This window comes from Osmia lignaria, chromosome 12 (assembly GCF_051020975.1).
Source record: "Osmia lignaria lignaria isolate PbOS001 chromosome 12, iyOsmLign1, whole genome shotgun sequence".
NCBI classification, from domain to species: Eukaryota; Metazoa; Arthropoda; class Insecta; order Hymenoptera; family Megachilidae; genus Osmia; species Osmia lignaria.
Genome location: NC_135043.1, coordinates 8,998,802 through 9,022,497, shown reverse-complemented (window position 1 = coordinate 9,022,497; position 23,696 = coordinate 8,998,802). Strand labels below are relative to the sequence as shown.

Below are 23,696 nucleotides of genomic sequence, written 5' to 3'. Positions count from 1 at the left end.
CCTTTAAATAATTCCTCGATCATATTCGTTCGCAACGATCGATTCACCTAACATTTAGCAAATTTATTTTTCATCCCCTATTAAACAAACACGTATGTATCATTTTGTCTCGTTCAACGCTTAAACCAGCGGATAGCCAAAATTTCAACGGATCGATTAACAATTCGCTACGAAAATTCGCGCATTTGTAGATTAAGTTTCACTGCTAAATGATCGCCGGGCGAATAACGTGGTCGCTGATTGTTGGTGCGAATAGGAACTGAAACCGAACGCGAACGAGTATACGCGACGACGGTTACGTTCCCGGCCCGGAAATCGTGATATCGAATCCATGGAGGCTCCCAAGCGAGCGCAGGTACGTTTTTTCTTTATTTCCACCCCTTTTCCTCCCCGAACGTGAACGTTTAGACCAAATCTTAGGCCAGCGCCGAAGGAGATCCTACTTTAATTTTAGGCCACTGTCTAGTTATCTAAGAGTCGAAATTTTCTCCAATTTTTTATCTTCCTTTATCCACCCCACCCATCCCCTTGATTTTGTTGCCCATTCGCGGGGAGCCCCGGATGTTCCTCTCGTTCCACAATGATTCGATTCGACGATTTCGCACGCGACACGCGAATCGTCGTCGCGTTCCTCGTGAAAATCGGTTCGTTCGGTGTTGGATTGAAGGTAGGCCGGGTTTGGCGGCAGTCGATTAACACTTGAGAACGTATTCGCCGGCCGCGATCGAATTCGAATGCACAATTTCGAAGAGGGGGGGAGGGGGTGGTTTCGGGTATTTTTTTTCGGGATTGGGGCGAAGTGTCTGGCGCGTACTGCTCGGTGGTAGAAAACGTAACGACGCTACAAAAACAACGCGAGAAAAAGAAAAAGAAAAATAGACAACTTAGAGTCTAATGTGTCGCTTTTATTCTCGTAGATAATAAATAAAATAATAATCAATAAATCGATCGTTAAAATTAAAACATTAGTGACTCGTGACTAGGTTAAGACTCACCGCTTACAGAAACGTGTGTGTTCATGTGTTCGTGTTTTTTTTTTTCCTTTTTCTTCCGTGTAATACCTTTGTTGATTGCTCTCCTCTCTTTGTCGTGTACACTTGCATAAACTCATGCTTAATTATAATAATGATAATAATAGTAATAATAATTATAATGGTCGTGGCGAATACAATAACTAAATACAATGATAAACTAAAATGCCAGAAGGTAGATACGGTGAGAGTGAAGCTTACAAATATACAAGGGAGGGAAATAAAGTAAAGGGGACAGGATCTCGTGAACAGGGTACACACGTATTGCTGGATATTCCTGCGACGTGATAAATTTCGGTTGAAAACTAAGGCTTCAGGGAATGAAATCAATCGTGATCATCGCATTCTCACAAAATACTCGTAACATAATATAATAATAGCAATAATATTTCAATAATGATAATAATAATAATAGTGCACATAATAGCGGGAATAATAATAATAGTGAAAAGGCAATCAATTTAAGTTACAATATAACTCGGTGTAATAATAATTATCATAACGTACAATAACGTATCTACAAATCGTCGACCGGGAAAAAAAGAAATCATTTTTTTTTTTTTTTTGCGACGATAGAACACATACGCGTTAGCAATGAACATCTCGCGAATAAACCGTGCATATATGTGCTTGTATGTACAATAAGGGTTGTAAAGTGTGTATCGCTTAGTGTGCGTACGCGCGCGGCCGGAGGGGGGTTGGTTAGGACGTGTACGCGCGCGTGTGTAACGTGTGTGTGACGTGGTTAGGGTAGAAGTGGAAATAAGGGAGGTTTATGGTCGTCTAATCCTCTGTCACGCATTCTTTACGCAATTTTAATCGCGCCAATATTCGTCTTTTTGCTTTAAAGTCTAATATATATACATAGAATTTGATGCAATTATATATGTATATATATATATTATATAAGTTCTTTTTTTTTTTTTTAAATATAATCTACCTTTATTATAGTTACGCACCGGCGTACGATTGTTTATTTATCTTTTAGTCTCTTTCTCAAAATTGATCTCCCCCCTTCTTTAATTCACGTGCAAATCATCGAAAATATCGTCACTTCCCATTTCGTCGTCCCTGTTACTCGTACTCCTGTCACTGCGACTAGCCTAACCTCGTTTACATATCAATTAACCATTTAATTTAATTAAAAAACATCTCTACGTAAACGTCGTGTACTAAGAATCCATGCTCGAACGAGAAACGAAACATCCAGATTTCGTATGTCACGTTCGACGAATGCCATTCAGGAATTCTTACCGTGTACCGTCTCGCTTCTTCAAAGAATATTCGCTAGAATTCTGACGAAAAACTGAACCTATGTACAACTTAAGGATTAATTAAAAAGAAAAAAGAAAGGATCGACGCGCAGGAGACCGGCCCGTTTGCCGGTCGGCTGTATCGTCTTCGGAAACGACGGGGTTAACTTCCGCTGAAAGTAAAATTTGGTAACGGCGCTAGTTGTTCCCGTCGATTCGGTACGAACCTGGGATCCCTTTCGAAACAACTAATCATCTTTGGCTCTGTCGAGCGGATGTCGGAGCGATCGCGGTTAGAAACGAAATTGCCGTCGGGACGACGGGTCGACGAGGGTGCGTTCGATCGAGCAACAAGGGTTCCTCGTAGAAAGAAAAAAAAAAAAAAAAGAAAAAGACCAAAGGTACGCAGCGTGACGAATGCCAAGTGAAACTGGCCATCGTTGTAGCGCCTTGGAAACGAACGGAAACGGAGGGCGAATACCGTTCGTCACCGCTCGTTCCACCAAGATCCACGAGGAGGGTCTCCTCTTCTGCCTCTCGAACGGAAGCTGCGGAGGATCCGTCCAGCGGATCTTGCTTCACCATCGAACCACACGATAAGTAGTAAACTTTTCTTTTCTTTTTAAATCGGTATCATCTAGAAATATTGGACAAAACGGTAGCCATACCATTGAACTTTTCGTTCGCTCGAAAGAATGCCAGCCTTCGATCGATCGTCGTCACCGTTTTTCACGAATGCTCTTTCTCTTCCCTTACATGTCTAGATTCGGAATAAACGAGGGTCTTAAAATTAGGCGGTAATCGGTGAACTGTTGTCTGCTTGTTACGCAACAAATCGAAAACAATACTCGACGTTCGAAGCTTGTTTGTAGTATTCCTTGCCGTTCGTTGACCACGCTTTCTCGTTCTATGTATTCTTCCGCTTCCTCCCAGAACCGTCGTCGTATCGATGCCGTCCGCGGCGAGGACAGGCTGGACAGTTCGTGGCCTCGCTTAGTAACTGGTCGCATCCGATCGCGATTAATTATCTATGATCGGTCCGATTAAAAAGGCACGAAGCGTGAAATAAATCCAACCGGTCCCGCTCGTGAACGTTGTCTCGTGATTAGGTCACAGCCTGATCCTTCGTCGGCACTCCTCATCGGGTTCCTTTTCGGTTTAGGATGATCGATGCCTCCGTACGTCGCGTGTTCGTTCGTTCGAACGTTTCTCTCTCTGTACTTTTCTTTCCCTTTCTTTTTTTTTTTTTTTCTCTTACTCCTCTAATCTCCCTAACATTTTATCTCATTTCTATCTATCTTTCACTCCCTCCCAACTAATCTCCCTCTATCTCTCTCACGATCGTTCTGCGATATGTTAGTTTGTAAGGATACCTGAACGCGCTTTTACGCGAAGGACGTGTACCTCCAATGGCGGATGCGATCCTTCCTCGCTGACCGTTCCTCCCTCTTCGTAATCGTTCTGTTAGTTTTCTGACTTTACCGGGAGCCGACGAGCGCTGACGAGCCCGCGCACCACGAAGAGCAAGAGTCACGCGACCTGCTGATTCATACGAGCTGATCCAGGAAGTTCGGGGTCTTGAAGTAGTCCGGTACCGCGTCGTCCAGCTTAGCGATCACTTTGTAGATGGACTTCTTCCAGCTCTGTTCGTTGTCTTTGCCACCTTGGATAGCTTTGAAGAATTCCTTTAGCGTCTGCTCGACGACGAACCTGAAGTGGGTCGGTACCTGTAATTCATAACCAGGCTTTAAGGGGATAATATTCGAGATCCTTTACTTTTCTCTTCTGAATATACTAAATAATAATTGAAATTTTTCATTGGAAAAACACTTTCAACCCATATAGAACCGTGTGGAATACAAGTGTTAATAATATCAATTTAGTAGTGTCATAAATAAATTTTCCATCTTCTATTTCTATCTTCCAAGTATCATTTACAAAGTGAAAAAGGAGAATTTACACAATGGAGAGTCTCAATTTTAATTCAATTTTGCATTAAGCAAATTACGTCGTTCAAGGGTTAATATAAATTTTAGAGAACGATCCTAGAAGGGTTGAAGTTTCATCAATTCTCTTTTCCACAAAAAACTATAACAATTTCGATTTGAACTATCTATTTTTTTTTCTTATTTCTAGATAACTTCGCATTTTGACGAGGGAATAAACATCAAAGAGTGAATCGCGAGGTTGCTCGAACAGAAAAGGAAGAGAGAAATAAAATCCGTCACAAACGAGAAAGATAATTTCTCCGCGCTCATTACGATCCACCGAAGGAGCGAAACAATTAAAACGATGTGACGCGTGTATCGCTTAACGAGCGAGACGAGCGGTCACACGGACGAACTGGCGCTAAGAGTTTCCACTGATAATTAGTACGTTTGGGTTATTAACGAACACGAGTAATTAATTACGCGTCAAGCGGGCGGCGATTGTAACAGGCGAGAGGAAGAATAGAGCCTCCAGGTTACACCGGAGACTCGTTAAATAATATTAAATAGCTGCTTTACGTGTGCACACACGCCGTCACCCGTTCGCTGTAAATACAATCAACGGTCGTTACGCGGTGGCGAAAGTAAATTGCGCCCCACAATGGGAAAGTAGAGACGTACGAGTGATTTACGAGGAAACCTCGACGTGTAAAAGCCGGATGTGTACGAGTTCGAACTCGTTTAAAAGCGTTCTACCGATCGAAAGATGGGTAACGCGCTTGGCCGTCGACCGACCGCCGAATAATTGCATACTAGGTGATAGAAACGATCAGGCTCGCGGCTATTTTATTGATCCTATCGAAATTTCAACTCTGATATCACCGATTTGATTAGAGAATCATAGAGGATAGAAATGTTATTTTATACGGTTACTCGCATTAACGCTGGAATAACAAAATCTCACTTTATTCCGAATCATAGAAATTATTATCGATTTAATTCATTTTCAATTCACTGTGAAAGTCGGCAGATATTTTTCAAATTCGAAACTATTATAGTATTTTAATTGTAAATATTGAATTTTTCGTGGCAGCTATTTTTCATTACAAGAAACATTGTAATAGAAGAAAGATAAAATCACTTACCTCAATGTGATTGTTTCGGTTGTAATGAAGGTTGAGAACTCGATAGATTTCCGAGTCACCACCGACCCGAAGCTCCTCGACATTCTTCACACCTTCAGAAACCGCTTGCCTCGCGTATTTCTCCATTTGAATATAGTAGAACTCTCTGAAAGATAAGAACCAAATTAATGACAATGATCACTTTTAAAATTGTACAAGGTATCTGAGCATTTTCACCAATTACGAATATAATATCAAATATATCGAAGATTTTATCAAAATCAAATCGTTAGTTTTCTTCCCTATCATTAGAAGAAAAACATGAAAATTAATTTTTCCTATAATTAATTTCCTTTTAATTTTTCCTCGGGCGAACGTAGAATGCTGATGCACTACCGATAATTAATTAAGGGTCGATACCAAAAGTGGTCTGACGCGAGCTGCAGAAGGTGAAGAAGCGAAGAAGGGGGATGCGAAGAGATGTGTACAACTCGTCGTCGGTTGTCGAGCGACACCGTTCAAAGAAACTATTAAGAACTCCGTTACTGTATCGTCCAAGACAACCCTAACTGGTGGTACGTTCACAGTGAAACGTAACGGGAGCGCGCGCATTTACAAAGAAAACGCGGTGGGATCGCGTCGCGATACGGTTTTTCTTCTTTTCTCGTGGGCGGCAAAGGAAAAAATCGAGTCCCCGCCAAGTTTGCCGTTTACGTTCATTAATTAACGCAGTTAAACAAGCACAAGTCACTAATTGGCGGGTAATTTGTATAGTAATAGTGACCCGAGCTACCGTGCAGAGATGGCAGGAAGGGGAGTACGGGGCCAGCATCAAGGGGTGGCTTCGCTTCGGTGGATCTCACCGAAAAACTCGGGAAAGGAACGACGCGTCGTGCCGCCAGAGAAAACGAATACTTTGAACGCCAGCCGTGCCTCTTTGTGAGACGTCTTTGCGGCTGCAACTTCAATGCAACTCTGCCACTGATTAAGAAATTAATTATTTTTTCAATTCAACCAAAGCCGGACTTAGTTTCTATACGCTTGCGCTCCGTTCCTCTTCATCCAGACGAACGAAACAGCCTTGTAAGATACGTTTTTCGTTCTTTCAGTGGAAAAATCGTGAAATTTCGCGCTAATATTTTAATATGGAAATTAATTTTTTTCTTGGAAATTTTTTCTTTCTTTCCCTTTGAAATAAGAGGTTGAAATTTTGTCCCATCCATGGCAATATAACAAGAGTTTACTGTATTAATATCTAATAGAACCAACGAATGAATCTCTACCTCTACTAAAACGCGGACTGAAGAAATGAAAAAGACGTGGATGAGAAAAAGAAACGTCCTGTCGTTCTTGTGTACCCGAAGCACAGAAAGTCGATCGAGAAAAACAGTAGAACGAGTTGACGCGAGAACCGCGAGAGCGTAGAAACGGTGTTCAGCAAGAGGAGGCTGCTACTTGGTCGGATATTTTTTTCCATTCTTTTCCTCGATCTTTCTTCTTTCCGGGTCCCTATCCTCCTCACCCTTAAATGCACACAGAAGTCGGCCCCCGTTGGTGGAAGTACATCCTAGAGTAGCAGGCCAGAATGGCAGCGAGAATGGCAGTCAGGTTGATCTTGCACTTTGGATCCCGAGGGGATGCAAAGAAGTACGGTTCAGCGGGAAAGCAACGAGTCGGTAGTGCTACTGCGGCTTGTATAACTCGACCTCCCTGAATGCTCGACAATGTGAGCCAACCAGTTCAAGCTTCGGGTCTTGGTCTCGTTCGGTGCCGTTGGGAGCAATTTTTAAGATTGCTTCCGCCTGGCGGACTCGCGCGCCGTTCGTGAAACAGAAAGATCGACGAACATTTCCGTATCCGTCCTTCTCGTTTCCTACTGAGCCTAGTCGCTTAAACGACCGTCAATATTCCGTTAAGATTCCTCGTTCTTTTCTTATCTAAACTCTTTGTCAATCCTATCCAGACTGTGATATTTTATTCTAAAAAAAGAAGGATATCCGTTCATTTGACAACAACGAACTCGACGAGGGCGGAAATTTAAACCGACAAGACTAGATGGATGTAAACCGATGACACTTAAAATAACGAAGAAGATCGAGAATCGGGGAAAGCTGGATGATTGGTTTGGTCGGTACTCGTTGATCGAACGCACTCGAGCCAACGGAAGAAAACAATGGGATCTTTCATGCGTCGCGGCCGGATCTATAGATGGCTAGCAGAAGAAAGGGCGAGAGGTGGATTCAGTTGGCGGAGACGGGAGAGGCTCTTCTCATTCGATCACTCGCAGATTGGCTCTCTCACCAATTAAGACAATTTCGCGTGCTCTTATCAGCAGTCAGTCAGAGAAGCTTGTACACACGAGAGGAGAATTGAAAGAGGTGTGTGTCTCTGCAGAATCGTGTTCCGCGCCCTTTCTCGCTCCCTCACCACCTATATCACCCGCGTTCACTTTCTCCCTTCGCGGTGGCTCGTTTCTCCCTTTCGCTCCCGTCGCAGCACACTTCTTTTTCTCTCCTCATCTCTCTCTCTCTCACTCTATTTCAACGTCTCCTTGAACCGTCAGCGGTGGCGGCAGCAGCGACCCATCGGGGCCGAGCCACCCCCCGACTTCAGCCTCGCTACGGAGGTAACGTGTATGTGCCACCTGCGCCTATAATCCTTACTCAACCACCCATCAACCGCATTCAAGCTCGTCGGATCGCCGAGTATAGGTGGAATACGGTAGGCAGATTGGGCTAGGTCTCGGCTCCGGTTCATGTAGCTACGTAATACCGTACCGGGTAGATACGTATATATATCCGCGAAGTGCCTAATTAAAACAGACACCAGGAGACAGAGAGCGAAACGGGACGAGAGACGTTGGATGGTCGCATAATAGGGGTGTAAGGGCGCGAGGGAGACGGCACTAGTTCCGTAGTCGGTTTGACAAAAAGCCCGGAGTGCTAGAATTGCCACTCTTCGACCACCAAGTGCAGAGGAGAAGAGCAACGGTGAGCGAGAAGAAAGGAAAAAAGGAGCGAGAGGGAGAAATCGAGGAAGATAGAGCGAGAAAGAGAGGCGGATAGAGAGTTGAAACGGTAGGAAGATAGTGAGAGTAAGGGGCTAGAGGGTGAGCCGCGAAGTCATTCATTATAGTATTGTATAATTAGGATAATAATAAGCTCTTCAGGGGCTTGGGTTTTCTTGCGCCCCGTTGCAACGGGGCGACGCGACGTCGAGTGAGACCGAGAGAGACCGGGGCCAGAGGAAGAGGAAAAGAGCGTGATCCTTCTGGAGGGTGCTGATTATTAGCATCTAATTACGAGGCTGCCTTTGCCACCGAAAAAAGAGGAGAAAGAAAAAAAATGAAAAAGAGAGACAGATAGAAAGGTGACGGTTAGAAGGAAGACGAACGAAACGGAGTGTCTTCGAAGAGGGAATAATTAACTCTCAGCTCGAACGGAAATCGTTACCTTGCGTTCTTTTTTTTTTTTCTTTTCCTTTTCGCGATCCTTAGCTCCATCAGAAATATTATCTCGAGAAGGGAGGATAAAATTATGTCGGCCTCTTTTCCCACGATTTCACTTACTTCTTCTCGATCAAGCAAATCTTACCATCCTGCCTTCTATTTAATGCTCGTTTACCCGTCGTTTTATCCACACCCAGGGAAGTGTTAAAATCTGAACTTTCTTCCAATTATAATAATCCCTTTCATTTCTCCTGCTCGCGTGGTCTGAATGGAACCGTTTCTGTCGTTCAAGGAATTCTTGAGTCGCGTCCAATTCTTTCCAGCGTGCTTCTCGAGCACAAAGCCAGTCCTCGAGTACTCGGGCGACACGAGCGACGTCCGTAAATTCGTGAACACCTTTTTTTCGTAACCGCGGTGCGTATTATGGCGTGCAGGTGAAGCAACAATGCGAGCTTTCGAGGTGCCGCGTATTGAAGCGTTTAATGGGAACGATGCTTGTTGTCGTGACGCCTTCTTCATACCTGATCTTCATCGTCGCGAGTTGCTGTTTCGACGCGTCGCTTTTGTAACGGCTCGCACGCGGTACAAGCGAGAGCACCAATTAAAAGGGGAAACTTCAGTGGTTGCTTGTGTTTTCCTTGTTTTTTCTTTTTTTTTTTTTTTTTTTTCATTTCGCACCATTCCGCAACCACCCTGTCGATCCGCGAACACCAATCGCCATCGAAACATCCCCCGTTCAGTTGCAATTTTTCTTTTCTCTCTTTCCGACTCGAAACGGGTAAACTGACTCAGGGCGTAACGACGACTCGCGTCTTCTCGCCTTACATTCTCCCCTTCACCGTTTTTCTATTCAAAGATCTTCAATCGTGCTTCTTAAGCCAACCAGCCGGCTCCCTTTTAACGGTTATGCCAAGCCGACCGACCTTCGACAATTCGGAACACCTCGCTTCCCCAAGACCCTAGGAGCTGACCCTTAAAGTCTCTGAACCCCTCGGCGCGGCTTTCTTGGCGCAACTTTCCCACGGGCGACTCCCTCGAAGGGGAGAAGACGCTTAAGGAACAACCGACAATCCGCCAAGATTCGCAAAGTGTTAGCCCCGGTGTCGATCACCTTGAAAACTTTTGTCCCCCCATCTCCCTTTCCGTCGAACAGCTGTGCCCGTCCCGGCGTCTAACAAACTTCTGCATCCTTTAAACGTATTCCCTCGGGGTAACGTTCGACGTTGATCTTCTGAAACTACATATCGGTTTCTAAGATTGCTAAACCGTTACGGACGTGTTAATTCGAAAACGATTTTATCATTTACGAAATTACATAGAACGGTACATTTCGAAAAGTAATTTAATTCACCCCGAAGCTTTGCTAATTTCACGCTTCTGGTAAAGAAAATACATTGAAAATAAAGAAATTGAAAAGTCTTAAAAATTTCTGACTCGAGCAAGCGCGATGGTATTGAATTTCGTTTGCTTCCTAAACTATGCAACCGTAGGTAGGGAATCTCAGCCACGGAAACGTTCCAAAGGGCATTTAACTGTTGGCACAAGGAAAAGTGACATTAGCCGGTTTCCTTATTACCACGACCAGCCTTCTTTTCACCTTGTAATTATCATCGGGCAGAAACGGGTCCATTTACAGAATGCCCCGTGTGTGTTCAGCACAATTAACAGAGAAACATCGTCGGCGACGTTTAACCGGCGTATTCAGCCGCCATCACCGGGGATAAATTCAGGCGTAGCCGCTTTGTGAGCCGGGTGATAGCGTCACAGCCAGCTGGAAAATCCGTCTCGGCCACGGCGAGGGTGCGGAAGAAGAAGCTGGCAAAGAATTCGAGAGGAACGTCGTGCTACGCTCTACTTTATCCTCACGGGTAACGGGCACGAGGCGTGAAAGTGCATATAACGAGAGAACATTAACCGTCTGCGCACGCTTGTAACGCCCGCGTGTGCTTTACGTGTTTGCGCGCTCGTTTCTGCCCCGCATCGACAACGACGCGAGCGTCGGTTGAGCCGCGCGAGCAGACTGCCGTCGTGCCGTTCAGCAGCACAGACGCGGCATCCTCTCTTCTAGCTGGATCGCGGCTGTGTGCGCGGTTGCGTGGCTCATGAGCGCGGATGGATGGGTGAGTACACGCGTTTGCCCGTCAGGGCGTAAGCGTCCATTCAGAGGGCGCGTTCAAAAAGGTGTCGCGCAGGGTCTTGATGCTGCACCCTGTGCACCCTTCTTAATTAGTAATTAACACTTTAACGCCATCTGCACTCAGACTTGCAGCGGCAAACGCGACGACGCTCGTCCCAACTTGGTCGTCGTCGTCGTCGACATCGTCCTCCTCCTCCTCCTCTGTCGGTGTTCTGGCGCAACCGCTGGCGCGAGCAAAGCCCGGAAAATCAAGTAATTAAAATACAAGTTAACAAGTGATTACTTCATTCTGTTCCGTCACGGCCACTCAGCCAAGTATGATACGCGTACCGTGCACGCGCGCGCTAGCTACCGTATACGTGTATACAGTATTTCCGCGTGCGGGCTGAAGAGTCGACGTTGACGGTGTGTTGTTGATTGCGACCAGCCAAGCGGTTTGTTGGGCTTACCGAAGGGTGCCAGGGGGGGTGCCGGTGTAATATCCGGTGCCGCCTTTCGGAAAGGGTGACGAGTCGTGGCTCGTGAACGATGAACTTTTCCGCGGAACCAGCCTGGCCATCAGAGAACGAACGGATACGCGGGTTAGCACCGTTTTCTCAACGGGTTGCGCGTCTCGCGTTTAAATTACGAGGCAACCGTAATTGGAGTTTCTTTCAGGACATTGGAAAACCCTGAGGAGCGCAGCGACCAACAGCGCGCGTCTACCTTTCAGATTTATATAACGACCGTAAAACTAAGCTGTTCGCGATGTTTCATTCTGCTAAAGAAACCGACATGCTGAAACGTATTAGTTTTTTTCTTTTCGTTAAGAATAACCTCCCTTTGCAAATTTCCTACTTGTTTAATTCGTTGTAACTCAAAATTCATGGTATTTTATCCGAAAATTATACATTTAACCTTACGTTAACGCTCTTGTTATGTATTATAATAAATATAATAGCAATTTATCTTTAAGTCTTCTGTTATTTAACTACAATCCCCGCTAAAAAGTACCAAAAAACTATCCTCCGAAAAATCATATCCAAGGACGAGAATAAAATTCAACAGAATTCTTTTTAAGAAGAAACAAGATTCAACTTATTAACATACAGACGGTGATGTCGCAAAAGTTAGGTCGCTTCGAAAACAGCCGTCCCTCCCCGATCGTCCCTTCGAAAAAGGGACACGCGTGTCCATGTCTCCACGGCTGGTAAGCTACCTTTTTTTTTTCGACGAGCAAGTTTCCTAAGCTTGCAAGACAATCGTTGGACGATCGCGCGGCAGATGTGCCCCCGACAATGAGCTCCTGGGCCCTCGCCCTTCATGAAAAAGGGAACTCGAGGAACGGTGGCACGAAAAGGCAGAAGGGCGAAGAGGGGCCCTGAATACTGGGGGGGTTCTACACGACACAGGGCATAGACTTAGCGAGCGAAGGTTCCGCGTGCCGCACGCGCCGATCTTACAATACACACTCTTCGTGTGTACCCCATTGCTTTTCGATGCACCCCTACCCTCTCCTTCTTCTCTTCTCTCTTTTTTTTTCCTACATCTGGTTGCCTTAGACCCCCGGTTCCCCTTCGTTCGCCCCTCGTTGATCCTCTCCTTTTCTTCTAACTAGTTTTCATTCTCTTGGCGGTTCGGTTCGGGGAGCATCGCGTTGTCGGCAGACAGATAGGAGGACGGATAATTTTGTTGACCATGGCACACGCTCTAATGGAAATCGACCGACTTGAATTTATTATGCAAAGAGCATTAGAGTCGGAAAGCGAACGGCCGGCGAGACGACTTGTCAGCGGCCGAGCCGATTCATTGAAATCAGAGAGGCATTTGAATATATCCTCCGACACGCGTGCTGTATACATCATGGTAGAGCTCGTTCGTTTGAGAACGCGTTGTTTCGAATGATTCCCTGGTTGCAGCTACCCTGGCACACACGTGGTCTTTCTCGTTTCTCGAGCTTCTTTAGGTAGCAGGAAAACGAAGAATCGATCGAAACGAATCGGCAATATCAATCGGTAAGAGTGCAAAGCGATCATGCAGACGACTTGGTTCATTCAGAGAAATTCCATGGCACCCGCAATCGGGGTCCGAGTGGCCGCGCATCGACCCTGAAAGACGAGTGTATCGGAGGCGGCCGTTTCGTCGGGAAAAACAGCGAACGGAACAGGAAGGATCAATCGGCGAAACATAACCCGGTTTCTTGCAGAGCGCAGCCACATGGAGGCCTCTTACCGACGGCTTTTTCGGTTCCCTTAAGGCTGCGAGCAAACGAACGAACGAACGAACGAACGAACAAGAGTGTACGAGCGAGAAGGAGAAAAAGAGAGAGAGAGAGAAGATGGGGGGTGGTGCAGGGTTGCACGATACGTCCAAGCAGAGAGGGGTGGTTTTCAAAGGTACGAGGAGTAAGAGAGTCGGAGGTTGTGGGGTCGGTGGGCGCACAGGCCGAAGCGGTCGAGGATCAGGGACGTGGCGGAGGGTGAAAGGTTGGACGAGGGAGGGGGCGGGGGCAGCTGCTTTGAGCGGTTTCACTCTTCAATGGTCCCGGACTATCCCTCCTTCTGCTACTGTACTAAGCCCCCCCGTCCTCCTCCTCCTCCTCCTCCTCCTCCTTCAACCCCGCCGTCATCCTCGTCATCCTCCACCTCCGCCACCTCTATCGGCCGCGATTCGCGTCCTCGTCACACGTCGGCATCGGTCAAGCATTTTTTTATTTCATCGATTTTTTTCCCTCACGGCCGACCCGCCACCCGATGCACCGGCCCTGCTGCACTATGCATGTGCAGCCTCGCGTGCATAAGGTGCGAAAGCTGGACTAGACTATTTGGGTGTACGATGCTCCAAAAAGACCGAGCTCTAACGTGGATGCACTTTTCAACGCTGCTGCAGCCTCGGACCTGGACCGTTCGAACACAGGGGGACGTCAGACGCGCAGGGGGCCTGCCCGATCGCTTTGCTTTAAACGTATTCTTTGATTAAGGGATGCCCGCTGAATCGAGCGGATTTTTAATGGTTCAATTATCAGAGCACGCTACGGTGCATTCTTGAGCGTCTTACTTGACCGATAGACTGCCGCGTCGGTTCCCGCGGCAATTCGAACCTGGGGGTCTTTGACCTCCTTCGACTGATCGTAAATATTAATTGTCAAGTACTAGTAATTTATTTCCTATGATAGTCAATACGTTATCCCGTGGACATTTTCGTACCTAGAAGATACTATTATTTAATCGAATCCGAGGAGAACCCGCGTCGGTCATCGACATCCCCTCGAATTCATCCGCGGTACGTGAGGGAGCGTTGCCTCGAAAACTATGAAAGGAGGCTACACGAGCCGAGCCGGGGTCTCGACGTTACCGCCGATTTCCCTGGTATTCTAACCTTAAATTTTGCACATCTGTCCCGAAGCTCGAATGCCTGCTGGGACGACAATGAGGCAGTTAAGTCCTCGGTGCATCGGCTGAGTACACACCGCGTCCGACGCGGCGCGGCGGCCAGAGACGTGAATGAGGGGAACGAGGAGAAGGGAAATGGAGAGAAGGAGAGAAAGAGAGACGAACATCTGACACACACGTCGACAGAGGGGCAAGTACACGGACAACACGTATACAAACGACGGAAGCGTAGGAGAAGGGTTACCTAGGTTAGGGACTCGGAAAACATCCTTTGTCGAATACCCTACCGGGACCGCTCAGTCGCCCAGCAACTCGTTCAACCCGCTTAGAAAAAATCAATAATTCTTTGTCGTCAAGTTTACCTCCTGTCATGCCATGCTAAACCACATTACGAGTCTGCCTTGTAGCATGAAAGAGCTGCAAGACGAAATCGAGACGCGTCTCTGGGTCGTTATTTTCCTCACCGATAATTCGATCAATCGAGTTCTTCCTATTTTCACGCACGATCTCGTATTTTCAATCAAATACAACAAAACAAGTGATAGATCTAATATTAACGAAGGAATGTTCAGTTTTGCTATTTCATCCCCCGTTTTATTCTCGGCGATTGGCAGGCAAAGTTCAACGTACCGACATCTAACAAATTAGCTAACGCGACGCTTCGGAAGAAGCATCGATCGATACTTGATATTTGCTGGTCCGTATTCGAAACGATTACCAGGGAAAATCGAGGGGGTCCCGTGGAAAAGAGACGAATCCTGGGGGGACGGTTTTCCGTGGCACGAGAAACCTTGAAAAACCCAGCCGTCCTTTGTTTGTCCCAGGGAAAAGCGATGAGTATCGTCAGATGATCCCTTGATCCGATCTATGTGGGACCGTTACGCGTGCGACGAAAGATGGCGATGTAACGCGAGGAGGTGGAGGGTGGAGTGGAAGAAAAAAGCAAGAGCTAGTCTAGGGAAAAAGTGACACGAACGGGGGATGGAGAACGTGTGAAAGGAGCTGGAGAGAGAAAGAGATACGGCAGACTCTTTCAGGGGTGAGACTCATGGCAGTAGGGCAGTAGGTTAGCTAGGGGTGATGGGCACCCTCCCCGCATCTCTAGTGCACATAGACCGTTGGGTAACAGTAAATAGGATTTGTTAGACAACTGTCGACCACCGAGGATGGAGAAACTACCGTAAATATTCGACCGGCTTACGTTTATGGCTCTTAAACGATGCCATACTGTCGGCTCCAGGTAGAACCGAGGCCCTTGTCTCCTTCTACGTGAAAAGAACGGTCAACCAGGATTGTTTTGAGGTTTCGAATCGATAATAGATTTCACGGGTACAATGGTTTAAGCTAATTGACTTTGTAATTGATATTTCATTGTATAGTAGACTGTAGGGACTGTAGGGCCAGAATAGTTGAACAGCAAGCTTATAAGACGTGTACAAAGATATTAAAGTTAATAATTAAATTAATTAATCCTAATAATGTCAAGTGTCAAATTGAAAGTTAATTAATCGTATGCTTAATTCCCATTCGAATATTCCAAGTCATTAAGATCTTGAAATAATAAAATCCAACTTTCCCACGGCTGGTCTCTGTTAAGCCAAGAATGTCGATCACGAAACGAAAGCGGTCACCACCATTTTTCTTTGTAGACACGTACCGAGGTTGGTACTCCTTTAACGACACCGGCCTACTTGTCGCCCGTATGCCGTGTCGTAAGATAGTCGTGCTTTGCGTACTCGCTTTGCCCGCATGCTTGCGGCCTGCTCAAGAGTTGACTCGTCATATGGGCGATTTACATACGACGCCAATAAGAGAGTCCCGGTTTCGTCGGCCATTGACCATGCTCCTCTCACGGCCTCACCGTTCGAACCAGTTCTTTTGGATAACCGCCAAATTAAAAGTACATTAGACCTCTCTCTGGTCCGACGTTGGACGAACAAATTTTTCCAGCGGCTTTCAACGAAAGTCAGCCGCGCCTTCGACGTCGACCACCGTAACCGGGCCGTTTTCGCAAAACATACGACGTCGCCCGCGAATTCGCCGACCCGTCTAACGGTGCGCCGGTGTCGCTTTGAAATAGATTACCCGATAAAACTGATTCCCTCGGACTCTCGAAATTTATTGCACGCCCTTTCTAGCGTCGAAAGGCACTCGATCGACGCCCGACTGCCGAACACGAACGAGAAAGTGCAGCCACCGAGGGAAGAGTAACATCCACCGACGAATACTGTTTGATCTGGCTCCGAGCCACGATGTAAAGGACAGATGCAATTTGCCTGATATCGTTTTACTGACAAAAATATCGAATGACGTGGCGCCGGGACCGGTGACACCGACCGTTCCAAACCTCCCCCCGTCTTCGAGTGAACGATGAATATTATCGGTTTCGAATCGGTCCAACGTTGAATTTTCCTATGAATCTTTATCTATCTTTTCCTTTTCTATTTTTCAAACTAGCCCTTTTATCTCTCTCGTTCATGAGCGTCGATTTATTTTCCTCTTATTCGGTATCATCGAGTCATTCGCGTTCATCGATCCCTTTGTCCCGCGTAAGGTTCATTGATTATCAGACTCGAACGATGGGTTCTTTGAATTTTGAACTAACCACGTTGCTCTATTATTTTGCAATTCGCTCTTTTGATGTACTACGCGCCGTAGCAGTTTACATTATATCGACCGTCGATGCCTTCTATCTTTCTCGTCAAGCTTTTTACGTCCAGCTAATGGATTCGTGTAAAATGGTAAAGTAATTCGAGTATAGATGGGCCAGGTAAGTATAGATATCAAACCGTCTGGCAGAGGTGCTGTTTCGTTCGACATAATTTATTTTTAACAGAGTCTCGGTCAATCGTAACCCAAACTCGTAAATGTATAATTAAATGGATAATATTTAAAGAGTAAAATCGACTAAAAAGCTTAGGGCTATTTAAAATTCGGAAGGATTTATTCAGGAAAGGGGACACGTACGAGGGGTCGAAGACAACGCATAGATTCGTAACGCAATGACCGCGATTTGGTGGCCGCAATCGATGGTAAAATTGCAGAAATTTCGAAGGGGCTTCGAAAAACCACCGTCGCCCGTTATTGATTGCCGTATCACTTTCTCCGTGTCGAGCTGCCATGGCTAATGAGTCTCCCTTCGTTTTACTTTTTCTCCTCTTTTTTTTTTTTCTCATTTCGAGTTTGGACACGCAGATGTGACCGATAGAAAATGGCGCGGATCGGAATGCATTTCGCCCGAATCTCGTACGTACGAGATTCGAAAAACGAAGAGTGGAAGGAAAAGCGAGAGGGCCCCCGGCTGGACGGAGGGAGAAGAGAATCGAGGGTGGCGAACAACGATTCGGGGAAAGAAGGAGAGAGAAAGAGCGAGGCAGAGAGGGAAGAACGAGCGAGGGATGCAGAAGAGGCAGGAGGGAGCGAGGGGGATGGGATTTCAAACGAAATCAATTCAGAGTCGCTGTCCAGTCGAACGTTACTCCCGCGAGTGCCGGGGTAAATGTTGGCCGAAACAGTAATTTTACGCTCGGTCCACGTCCATTTCGAATCCCGGCTCGCTTTGCCGTGAAACGTCACGAAAGGCATCGAACCGATTCCCCGTGGGATTAGCGGGAAATTTAAAGTTACGCCGAACGAGCCGCACCGTAAGCACGTTACCCTGTGGGATCAGCCGTGACCGTTCCTCTTATTCGAATCTCCTCTCCGGCCCGATAATTCACGGAAATTTCCCTACAAAATACACGTTCAGATAATTACACATCTGTTTTCCTGATCATTTTTTAAACGACGACGAAAAGATGTTGGAAAAAAGAAAAGAAGACCGCGACGGAGACTGGACAGAACGGTATAAAATTAAATCACTGTTTATCCGACGATAAAAAAAAATTAAAAAAAAAGAAAAAGAAAAAATCCGTGGCGTAATAAACGGCAGAGGTATAAGTACTCGCACGAGCTAAGAGGTTTTATTAAAAAATACTTAAGTGCCGTTTTAGGAGCGGTGAATAAATGATGCGCCACGAGATAGATGTAGAAGAATGGACATGTAGAGCCGAGAGAAAGAGGGTAGTCGGCGGGGTGGTTGGAGGGAGGGAGAGACTAATTCGAGGGTATAACGAAGTCGACGGTAATCCATGCACGGACAATTTCATTTCTGCCGTCGTGAACCCTCTTTCTATCCCGCGCCCCCTTTTCCTCCGGCATCTCCTCCTCCCGTTCTCTCCTCTCTTTCTCTCCGCCGATGTCGGAGCCTGCGCGGTAACTTTTTTGATAAACTGTTTTCCGCGTTTTTCGCCGGTGGTTGTAAATTAAATCCTCCATGGAGGTCGGAGGAGGCTTGCATCTCCCAGCTGCCCCCAGGATCCGTCCACCGCCACCACCACCACCACCCCCCCGTTCATTCCCTGTCCTCTCTCTCAGCTGGCTTGCAGTCGCCCGGTTCACCAGCCATCACGGCGGATACAAAGCCGATTAGGGCGGGATACCGGCTACATTATCATTTCACATTTTTTCCGCGCAGCCCAGCAACGAGAGTCTCCGGGCAACGAGTGCCCGATATCTCGTGGACGACGTGCCCTCTGCCCGGGGATAGATACGCGCGATCTCCTCTTTTCTTTTTTCCATTTCCCTCCCGGCACGAAAATCCACCGAACACGCATGGAGAATGATTCTCGATGGCTGGACCACGCGACGCGACTGCCGCGCTCGAGACACACCGGATAATGGATTACCGTATGCGATTACGGGATTCAGTTGAATTTCCTTTGACTATTCGCGTGGGCGAGGCTCGCGCAAATTTCATTCCTCGGAGACGAAGCCGCGTTAGGGGTTGTTATATTTTTCGAAAGAGGAATCTGGAAGCGTTTTAGAGAACCGATAACCCTTTCGCCCATGGTTCGGGTGTCTGAAGGTTGATTATCGAGAAATCCATATCGATCGAATTATAGATTTCTAAATATTACATAAACAAATTAAAACGGAGTATTAAAAAGAAACAAATACGGTAGACTCCGGAAAATAAAATTTATACTGAAATAAATCACGTATGTAATTCGAACATGGTGAGTTGAAAGAATTCTATTGTACGCACGTGTCAATGTAGCATGAGCGATTTTTGATCGAACGGCCGTATCAAAGGGTCAAAGATATTTGGTATAATGAATACAATTTTTAAAACTTCCATCAGATTTTGAACACATCGTTCCGCTAGAATGCACATAAAGTAGTATTTTATATTTTGAATAGGTTGAACATGGAAATCTCTGACAGATTTGATGGTTCATTTTATACATATATGGCGTACGTTGTCAGTGTTAATTTTGAGAAATATTTATGTAACCCATTGAAACGGTTTCGGCAAACGGTTGCACGGTGAAAAACAATATAACAGGGAATTAAATAATAACCGAATGTGACGGTAGACGAGCGAGTCGACACTCGTCTTAACAATCTCACGGTAGAATTAATTCGTTTGAAACGCTGGTTCTTGTCCCCAGCGACGGAACTACCACGGCGCTCTAGTCTTAGTTTTCTAGAACTTCCTCTTCTAGCTGCCGTCTGAAAAAGCACGCGACTACGGCTCCACGGACAACAATTACGAAAACAATTACCGTCAGAGTCGGGCGTGTGTTTAAACGTCAGAGGGAGATGGGGGAGTAAAGAAAAAAAAAAAAAAAAAAAAAAAGAAAAGGAAGAAGAAGAAAGGGAAAGGGGTACAAGAAGTGGAATGAACGTCGCGAGAAAACCGAGGCCGTCCCCGTTAATGACTCCACTAGTCTCGTCTTAAGGGAAGGAAAGAAGATATTCGTGTCAGTTGGACTCTCCCGGCAGGCAAACGAAACAAAAGGGATCGCAAAGGAGAACGATCAATATTTAGTTAGCCCGGGAGCGCGGTCAATATCGCATTTTAATTCCGTAGCGAACGACGCGCGTCCCTTTTGTGTCGGCAATCAAGGCGATCACGATGCACGGGGGAGAGAGAAGAAGAAGAAGAAGAAAAAAAAAAAAAAAAAAAGCGTACGCTCCGGAGACGGAGCGGCATTCAACGGACGATGAATTTTCTGGGTCTCCCAGCTACCTCTGCTTGCACTTGCCGGCTAAGTAATGCACCGGCAAGTAGGCAGCGATGCACATCCGTCGAGCAAAGCCGGCGAGAGGGAGGCAGGCAGTCTGCCAAGTGTTTCCTTCCCAGATCGGCCAACTATTTCCGATATTTCTTAGGCACACAGAGGCTTGATATTGTAGTACACTGGCAATCGGCAGATGTTTCGGAGTAATTTCCCACCGCCACGGAATGCATTCGACGAACACAATGGGGAAGACGGATAACGAGCCCTCTCGGACCGGGTTCATATGGCCCGGACAATAAAATTCTTTAGAACGTCACAAGTATTTTCCTCGAGATATTAAATACCCGCGGAATGACGAGACTCTGAGGCTTTACGTAATCAGGCCAGCGCAGTCGATTGTTCCGACTATCTTTCCCCGGCTGTTCCATCGCTACGAATTAATCTCGCGAACCCGAGATACCATTCGAGATGCAGCATTTTATCGAATAATCAGGATGTTCGAATTGTTCGTAAACGTTTTATAAAGTGTATCTTATGTCGTTGACGAAGAAAACCCGGGAAGAAGGGAACATCTTCCGTCGTTCTTCGGCGGTTTTCTCTGCCGGCGCAGGGTCAACGAACCGTTCGGTTCGACCAACGGGAAGAACCGGAAAGAAGACTCCGTCAGATGACGAGGAGAGAAAGGGGGGAAGTCTTTGGCAGGGAGTGTACCGTACTCATGCTGCAAGTAGCAGCTCATAGCGGCGGATTAGCCTTGCAGTGGCGAAGCTTACATCCCCTATAAAGTCCCCTGGCATCACCCCGCGCCACCCCCTTCTCGCTACTACTGCCGCTTCTCCACCTTTTCTCTCCCCGCGCTGAGGCTCGCTCCCATCGAAATCCCGTCAGCCAGGCCCCCGCCTCCTTCGTTGTTCCTCCCGCGATAACCCTGCGGCCACTGCATTGTCTGCCGCCCAGCCAATACCCCGTCGTGTTTCTCGTACTTGTGTTCATTATCAAAAAATTCGAAAAGGAACGATGCCACCGCCGCGCCGTTGCTGCCTGACTGGCTGGCTGCTGCAACGCCAGCAGGAACCCCTTATGTTACGCCACTGACATTTCGCGAAGGGTGGCGAAGTTCGTTTCGCTCTTTTCCTCGTCCGACTGCCTGATCAGGATTCCTATTCTTCCCGATCGTTCGCGGGAGGGGGAGCGAGTTGCGTGACGAAGGTGTCGCACCAGGGACATCAGGGGTGTGTTTCACCAGTCGAGCAACAAACAAATTGGCTATCTTTTAATCACGGAAATTGGATAATCACGCTCGATTAGATGTCTCGACGTCTGTCAGTTTCTTTCGTTTACTTCGGGATTATCTGTGCGAAGGATGATGAAAAAGAAGCTACTCGCACGGCAGGTATATAGCTTTCGAGTTTCAAAGATGACTCCGGAGTCGTGTACACGGCAACAAAGGGGTAATCCCTACGGAAGCTGGGTCCACACGGCTGCGGAGCGAGAGGGTGGGATCGACGGTGCGTGAAAACCGCGGAAGAAAAGCGAATAAGAAGAGAAATAACGTTAACCGGAAGTTTACGGCGCTTCGGGTAACTCGTTGCTAGTCTGACTTCCGGCGAGCAGGGAAAGAAATGGGGTAGAGGGCGAGGCGCGGATTGTTGGCGAGCGGCAGAGAGCCGGGATCGGGGGCTGACGTTCCCGCTGCGGCGGAAGAGAGAAGAAGAATGCAAACCAAGACAGAGATTTCGCTGCCGGCTGGTTGTGAACGGAGTGTAGAAGCGAAGAAGGGTGTAAGAGGAGATGGAGGAGGCAGCTAACGGGCGAGGAGGGCGAGAGGGTTGAAGGAGGTGGTTGGTGTGGGCGGACCGAGCGTCGGAGAGAGAAAGAGAGTGAGAGAGAAAGAGGAGGTGGCAAGCTCGGCCTAGGTAGTCGAGCCGCACGGGTGAGAGAGAGCCAAGCGCCACTAATTAGTGCCAAGAACGTAATTAAGTAATTTTTAATTAAGTGACTGCCGTTTACGCGCACAACCACCACGTACGGGGTAAGCTGACTCGATGCAGGGTGCTTCATTCCCGGCTGCACCGCCATAAGCCGGATTACCCTTCTTCCCAAGAATTCGCTTGCGAGACGCGCTTTTTCCTTGTCGCGCGACGATATTTCAAACGCATGCCCGTCCAGCCGACAATTCCTCCAGCGTGCAATATCAAATTGATACGCTGCAGTTGGAAAAGTCACAAGCATATAAGGAACCGAAGTGCTCAAGGGAAACTGAATGAAATTCAACAGAAATTTGACAGAAATGATCATTTTTGAGGGAATAAAATTTCTTCGGTGCTTTTGGAAGTACGTGTAAGTCTTAGTCAGATATGAGGGACCCTGATCGTTACGGAAAGGAAGTAAAAGTCTGCTCGGCAGGGTAGGTCGGTATTGTAGGCACCTGTCTACAGAAGGCGAACGTGAGGAACGGTGGTGGTAGTAGCAGCGTTAGCAGCGAGCAACGGTACCCAAAGAGTTGCCACTCCATTGTGCCGTGCACTGAGTTTTTAATTAAGGAGCTGGCGCGAATTCCTCGAGATCTCGCTCGGCTATCTATATAACTTGGCTGCCCCTCGCCCCCCCCACTTTGCGTTCGTGCGTGTACGTCTTTGGTGGACGCGCGTGTAGAACAACCGTGTACAGACACAGGCGAGAACATCAGCGAGAGGAGCTCTCCTTTGTGGATTTCAAGGGCCTCGCGGCGGACGAAGAGATCACCGACGTCTTCTTTTCCATTCCTTCGTTCCCTTCGAGGAGCAGGTATAGCCGTCAGCAAGGCCGCGGTCCGAAAGTCAAAGAGCAAAGTTTTCTTCTCTTCATTAGAGGGTCCTGGATACGGAACTACCACCATACATTCTCCCGTCTTTTCCTACCCCTTTCTCGTCCAACCACCTTGTCGTCTTCTCCTTTCCCTCCCTTTTCTTCCCGCTATCTCTGCCACCCCCAACCCTTTCCCATGTTCGACGTATTCCCTCTGATCCTACCACCTTCTTCGTCCCTCCTCGCTACCCTGCCGCCTTTTGTCTCAAAGAACTGGTATTTGCCGGTTTCGGTAGAAGAAAATCGAAGGAGAACTTTTCACGATCCTCGGAGGAGGAAGGACAGCATCAATTAATACGAAATTAGATTCAGGAAATGGGTGCAATTAAGAGCGCACGCGATTTGGAAAATATAGCGATTCCTGGGGAAAGAGGAGGAAACGAGGGAAGAGACTTGCGAAACAACGAAACGGCAAGCAGGAACCGGCAACGAATTGAAAGAAGAACGTGCCGGAAGAAGCGACCGTATAGGGGGTGGAGTTAGGTGGAAGTA

General features: G+C 47.1%; 1 protein-coding gene across 4 annotated transcripts in view; it reads right to left on the bottom strand.

The window, feature by feature from the left end:
* Nucleotides 1-1,941: 1,941 nt before the first annotated feature.
* LOC117603091 (homeobox protein prospero) overlaps nucleotides 1,942-23,696 on the bottom strand; it is a 34,204-nt gene continuing 12,449 nt past the window's right edge. For 2 of the 4 annotated variants that reach the window (XM_034321858.2, XM_034321859.2), the window contains exons 4-5: nucleotides 5,358-5,502; nucleotides 1,942-4,029 (exon numbers count right to left, since the gene is read on the bottom strand). In XM_034321858.2, coding sequence (XP_034177749.2) covers nucleotides 3,832-4,029; nucleotides 5,358-5,502 — 343 coding nt within the window. In that variant the 3' untranslated portion in view covers nucleotides 1,942-3,831. The remainder of the gene's footprint in view (nucleotides 4,030-5,357; nucleotides 5,503-23,696) is intronic. The other 2 variants (XM_034321860.2, XM_034321861.2) reach the window with 1 other exon arrangement.